This window comes from Poecilia reticulata, linkage group LG4, assembly GCF_000633615.1.
Source record: "Poecilia reticulata strain Guanapo linkage group LG4, Guppy_female_1.0+MT, whole genome shotgun sequence".
Classification (NCBI taxonomy): Eukaryota; Metazoa; Chordata; class Actinopteri; order Cyprinodontiformes; family Poeciliidae; genus Poecilia; species Poecilia reticulata.
The window spans coordinates 1,617,522-1,623,963 of record NC_024334.1 but is presented as its reverse complement, the minus strand read 5'-3'; the positions used below and the strand labels follow the sequence as shown (position 1 = coordinate 1,623,963).

The 6,442-nt window shown below is 38.5% G+C and overlaps 1 protein-coding gene across 1 annotated transcript in view; it reads left to right on the top strand.

Moving 5' to 3' along the window:
• Positions 1-6,442, top strand: part of LOC103463084 (ephrin type-B receptor 1-like) — a 116,794-nt gene that overhangs the window by 89,016 nt on the left and 21,336 nt on the right. Inside the window, exons 11-14 of the mRNA XM_008406220.2 lie at positions 1,522-1,687; positions 2,026-2,131; positions 5,124-5,185; positions 5,280-5,477. Coding sequence (XP_008404442.1) covers positions 1,522-1,687; positions 2,026-2,131; positions 5,124-5,185; positions 5,280-5,477 — 532 coding nt within the window. The remainder of the gene's footprint in view (positions 1-1,521; positions 1,688-2,025; positions 2,132-5,123; positions 5,186-5,279; positions 5,478-6,442) is intronic.

Here is a 6,442-nt window from a genome sequence, read left to right as displayed (position 1 = left end):
AGAACCACTGCTCTAAAGCAACTTAAAATTTCAGTATCTGGCCTTTATTAATGTGTTTTTGACTGAAGTAGCAGCTTTCTGACTTGATGGTAATATTAGGGTTAAACGTGTCTAAGTGTTTGACTTTACAGTCAGAAACTGGATACTTATTTTGCATTCTGAAGAAAGAAACATTTATAAATGTGAACGAGAGCAGCTGTTTTGGGAATATACAAGAGACACTAAGGTACRCTAAGCAATGATACCAGTAAAACAATTAAATTTATTCCTGACAAAATATRATRCATAAAAGAGTTAAAGTTGAAGATGTAAACGTGGCGAACCAAAAACTTGATTTAATAAATTCCAACCTGGTTGAGCTGGATTTGGAAGCATTTTATTTTGATAAGGATGAGGTGGTAGAACCCTGGGGTATCAAATCATCCATCCTTTCATTTTCTAGTCCCGCTTATCTGTGCAAGGTGAGGGGGAACTGGTTCCCACCTCCAGTGGTCTGTGGGCGAGATGTGGGAAACGCTGTGGACCGTCACTGGGTGCATCCAAGCATGTTAATGGAAAGTCGAATTAAAGAAAAAGTATGTCAGAAAAATGTGTGCATTCCTTGTGTGGAGCCACAGCTGAAACATCCGGATCCAGAGACCTTTTTTCTGACAAAAATATATTTTTTTTGTCAGAAAAAACTGGACAAGAATTCCAGAAAATGTCAGTATGGCGCTCCACCAACAACCTTCTTCTATCGACTTCAGGAAACGCAACACAATCATTATCCTCTACATAAATAATGCCTGTGTTGAGACGGTGCACTCATTTAAGTTCCTTGATGTTCACATCTCTGCCTGTCGCCCTGGAGATTGTAAAAAAGGTACAACAGCATCTCCGTTTCCTGAGAATCATCTGGAAAAATGATCAGAATCAAAGCTGCTGATGCCAGCAGTGGAGTTTACTCTGGTGTATTTAATTTCTGTTTGGAGAGAGTAATGAAGACGTCTTCTCCCTTCTCTGTTGAACAATTGCTGGCAGTTTTTCGACCTCACAAGAGCTAAAAACATCACTAAGGATGCTACACATACCGGTGACCAAATGTTTGATCTAGATCTGTTTAATCAAGACTCACTAAGAGCTTTTTCCCATTTACAATATTTATTTTAAACAGCCATCGGAAATAATTTTCTCCTATTTTATTCTGTGTGATTGTATTTTGTTTTAAATGCATTTTATCTCATAATGTCTTCTCAATCTTACTGTAACACAGGTACTGCACTTATTGCATTTTTAAATTTCTTTGTGCTGCTTCAATCAGTCAATTAACGTTTATTTGTTAAGCACATTTCAGCAACAAGGCAGTTTAAAGTGCATTACATCACAGAAACACAAAGATAAAAAGTCATTTAAATCACACACGCATCAATATATCACCCTAAATGTAACTTTTTGCTAATATTGTAATTTATTGGGATGCACCTGCAGTGATTGTCAAGGTAACGTTTAGTATACCAGCGTCTTGCTCTGCCTCTTCTGCAGTTCCAGTCATCGTTGCTGAACAGTTCAGTGGTCCAGAGCGATACACCCAACGTGGTCCTGGAGGGCCTGAGGCCCGGCACCGGCTACGTGGTGCAGGTGAGGGCCCGCACCGTGGCAGGCTACGGAGCCTACAGCAAAGAGATGCTCTTCCAGACCCTCACAGACGGTAAGAGCGAGCGTGGGCGGCTGGCTGGACTGTGTGGAGATGTGAGTGGAGGTTTTCTGCTGGAGAGGAAACGGGTTGAGAGAGTGGAAAAGGTTGTTGTAAAGTGCAAACCTGGCTGTGAGGCAATTCATTCTGCATGCAAATTGTGTACAGTCATGTAAAATGAGTGTTATTTTTGTGGAATTATGGGAGATTTTAGCTGCATAGCATGTATTCACTTCAGGATAAGCACAGCTGTGTGCGTGGGAAAGACAAAAATATATAAAAACAGATATGCCTATCTCAGCATTGCTAAATTATGTATGTGTGTGTGTGTGTGTGTGTGTGTGCCTCTGCAGATGAGTACAAGTCAGAGCTTGGACAGCAGCTCTACCTGACTGCAAGTTCTTTAGTAGGCGGAGTGTGTATCGTCTCTTTGGTAGCTCTGGCTATCGTCTGTACCAGGTAACACACAGCAGACACACAAATAAACTCATTTACACTGCAAAAAACTAAAATCTTAGCAAGTATTTGTTTTTGCCAAGTTTCTAGTGGAAATATCTTGGAAAACTTGAAATAAGACAAGACTGATTGTTGTTAGATTTGTGTTTTTAGGAGGTAAATCACTTTGTACTGCTTTGTTGCTTAAATGCGCTAAAGAAATATTTTTAAATATTGTTTTAAGTCAATATTTCCTTAATATTGTTCCATCGGCAGATTATTTCACTCATGGGAAAAATGTGTGCCGAAGGAACTAATACTTTTTCATCAATTTAAGGGAATTATTGACTTAATAAAACATTTCTTGCTGAAAAGTTACTTGTAAGGTTGGTTTTTTAGATATTTACACCAGAAACTTGACAAAATTACATTTATATGAAGCCTTCATTCAGCTTCTCCAGCAGCTTTTTTGACCTTCCTTTGAATACCAGGATATGGATTTCAGATCAGATGTTTTTATTACAAGATGGTTTCAAAGTGCAGAGAAGGTTTGATCTTGAGTCGTGTGGTTAAAGGTTAAAAGTTTTATATAAAACGACTCAATTGAATGTTTCATGTAGATTAAAAGAAAAAAATTCAAACAAGCCAAAGAAAAGCACCACATCTGGAGATAAAATGGGAAAAAGGTTTGACAGGTGGAAGTTGTGGTTTCAGCTTTTTTTTTTTTATTTCTTTTTTGGTTGTAATACATTAAAAGTTTTTTTTTTTTTTACTGTATTGTCTACAATGAACAGGTTAAAACTGAAGTAGGTCATTTAAAGCTAAACAGATTCTTGGAAATATTATGTTAGATTGATTGTATCTCAAAGCACCTTCTAAGAGGTGCAGCACTTTTTTTATTTTACTTTCATAATATATGCAAGATAAAGATTTCTCCATTAATGTGCCACTCCTCTAGAAGTTCAGGCCTTTGAGATCTGAGCCAATATTTTCTTTCTTTCCATAACCAGGTGGACGCCTGCCTTTAATCTCTCCCAGCAGACCTGTTCTCAGGGGAGGCATTATTTCCTAGCTTGTCTCATTTCTAGTTAACTTTCAGGCTTCTCTGACCAAACTTATCTGGTTTTGCTCTCCCCATATCTGTCCTCTTCAAATTTCACCAGCTGCTGGTAGTTATTGGATGCTTAGCCACAGATTATAGCTGCTGATCTTGTCTGGCCAGTGGGCATCAGGGATTCATCATCTCACATAAATGTTGCTGAAGGTTTGCTCTCGCTGATTGCTGACTGCGTTGTTGGACTCGGTAGCCTAAAGGCTAAATCAATTTCACAACAAAGACCAAGATTTATGTTCATTTGCGCTGCTCTATTTACGTGTGTGCCAAATGTTACGACCCTATAAAAATGGTTTTGCTGGCCAACATCTGAATTAATGCAGTAATGTCTTAAATTACAGATATGTTCTCAGGTGCAGCCCTGACTGAAAATATGGAGCTCGTATATTCAATTCACTCACAAAGTGATATCATTTAAGCTTTTATTCCTTTTTAATTTTGATGACTTACAGGAAGTAAAAACATAACATTTGGTTTCTTAGAAAATATTGGAAGAAAATAATTTTCATTGCATGAATATTTAATTCTTGATGACCTGTTGTCTAGAAAATCATAAGGAAACTCTGGTCAGGGTATGAAAGACACAATAAGCTGGTTGTTTGTACACGGATGTATCAAGATGGATGACACTGACACACCAACTGCGTTTCCGTTAAACAGAAAAGTTTGTAAATTAAAATTCTGAAAATAAATTTGCTCAGTGGAAACAAGGCAACTTCCAAAATATTCACGTTTGTTAGGTAAAAGGTTTTTACGCCAGGATGACGGGGGGTTTTTGAGCTGCACCAAAGTAGATTTAATGGAAACTCATGATGTTACTAAAATGCTGAAATATGAATATGATTACATCCGCTGCTGACATGATTTTTAATGACTTATCATATAAACAAACTTATTCAAATGTGATTTAAATTTTATTTCTTATTTTATGGAAACGCAGCAATTGCATAATTGTGTTTTTTCAGCGTTAGCGGGACATCAACAGAAAGGAAACGGCTACAAGTGTATTAATGCGTGCAAAGGAGAGCATATAATGAAAGAACATGAAGTATTCTCTGATTGGTCTCATGTGCTATAGTATATATATATAATATTTTTCTTTGGTTAATATCTATCACAGGGCTGCACAGTGGCGCAGTTGGTAGAGCTGTTGCCTTGCAGCAAGAAGGTTCTGGGTTCGATTCCCGGCCCTGGTCTTTCTGCATGGAGTTTGCATGTTCTCCTTGTGCATGTGTGGGTTTTCTCCAGGTACTCCGGTTTCCTCCCACAGTCCAAAAACATGACTGTCAGGTTAACTGGCCTCTCTAAATTGCCCCTAGTTGTGAGTGTGTGTGTGCATGGTTGTTTGTCCTGTGTGTCTCTGTGTTGCCCTGCGACAGACTGACTGGTGACCTGTCCAAGGTGACCCTGCCTCTCGCCCAGAACGTTAGCTGGAGAGGAACCAGCACCTCCCGACCCTACTAAGGGACGAGGATGTAAAGAAAATGGATGGATATCCATAAGCAGTAATTGTCAAAATTAACAACTTGAACTACAATTTATCCCTTTTAGATTTCAACTATTTATTGAGGTTCTCCTTTGTTGTGGGTCTTGTTGAGATCTAGCGGCATATGGAGATTCTGCGGGACGTTTCTGCACTTGTTCCGTTTGCAGAGGAAAGCAGGAAGACGAGGGCTGATGACACAGAGCAGTAACGATCCTTCAACCCTAACTGGTTCTAGACAGACTATTTCGGCAGCAGATTTTTTAACAGGATAACTATTTTACTTCAACCCAGTTTGAGAGAAAATTGCCAATTTGCATTTTACTCCTGCAACATTTAGAGCCGCTCTGTAAAATTTATGTGCTCTTGCGACTTCTCCCCCTGAAGCTTTGTCTGTCTTTTTTTCCCTCTGACTGTAGGAGGAGACATTTGAAGGAGAGTGTGTACGGCGACAAGCTGCAGCAGTACAACACAGGAGGAGGTAGACGCACAATCTATATTTTATTATTGTAAAAATAATTAAAAACTCCAGAATACTTTTTATAAAAAAGTTTATTTGTGAACTTTCTTTACAGAAGTGACTCTGAGGCCAGACATGTTTAGCGGCCCCACCCCCACTGTGACTTTTCCCACCCTGTCTGAGGGTCGCAGTTCACCAGGGGTCAAGATCTATATTGACCCCTTTACCTATGAAGACCCCAACGAGGCGGTGCGGGAATTCGCCAAAGAAATCGACCCCTCTTGTGTCAAAATAGAGGAAGTCATCGGATCAGGTAGAGATTTTCATAGGTTTAGTCCTTTTGAACTGTTGCTTAATTCATTTATTCTCTAAGCTTTGTTTGTTTTTTTAAAAGAAAATTAAAATTAAACTCAGATAAAACAACTGTGCCACATTTCAGTGTCGATGAGAAATATCTGGAATCACGCAGTGCCAATTTGTCATTTTGCTTTATTATTTTTTCCTTTGAAGTCAGCATGTTTTATTCATGCTGAAAGCTTTTCACAGGAATAAATTAAAACCGTCGTCTTGCGTTTTCTTGTGAGCTCTGTAGAAATGCTGTGTGATGTTTGGCAAAGGAAGAACGACGGTGGCGAAAGTTCAGCAGAAGTTGTTGTTTTGATGCTGTAATCTCTGGATTTAATGGAGGAAAGAGAGAAATTCATGCAAAATGTGTCAAACAACATCTTGGTGAGAGACCTTCATCAGCCAGACATATTCTGATGATTAGAAATAATCAATCGGCTTTGTAGACATTCATCACACAGGGCGTTGATTTGAATGTCTACCTGTTTTTGTAGTTTTTAAACCGACTGCGCTGGTTTTGTTGTGCATTTTTTTTGATGTCTTAATTGGATCAGTCACCTCTAAAAACCTACTCGATCATTTTGAACGATTTGACTCAATACAGAAACAAAAAAAATTATCTAATTACTGAAAGAAATTAATGAGTCTTTTTGTTTCACCATAATATTTTGCTATACGCTTAAAAACAATTATACTGTAGGAATGATTAGCCCCAGTCTCATAGATAAGATTATTTTATATGATTTATTACACAATAAATCATCATCAGATGTCATGAAAATGCTGTATATAATAAAAATCAGCTAAAAGAAATGTGACTTCCTATCTGATGCCTTGAAACCGGTCTCTGTCTCTTTAAGAACCTCCCACTATTTCTGGCCACATAAATGCTTCTACCTGCCGTCCATTGCTGCCGTTTGCAACCGTTCCTTG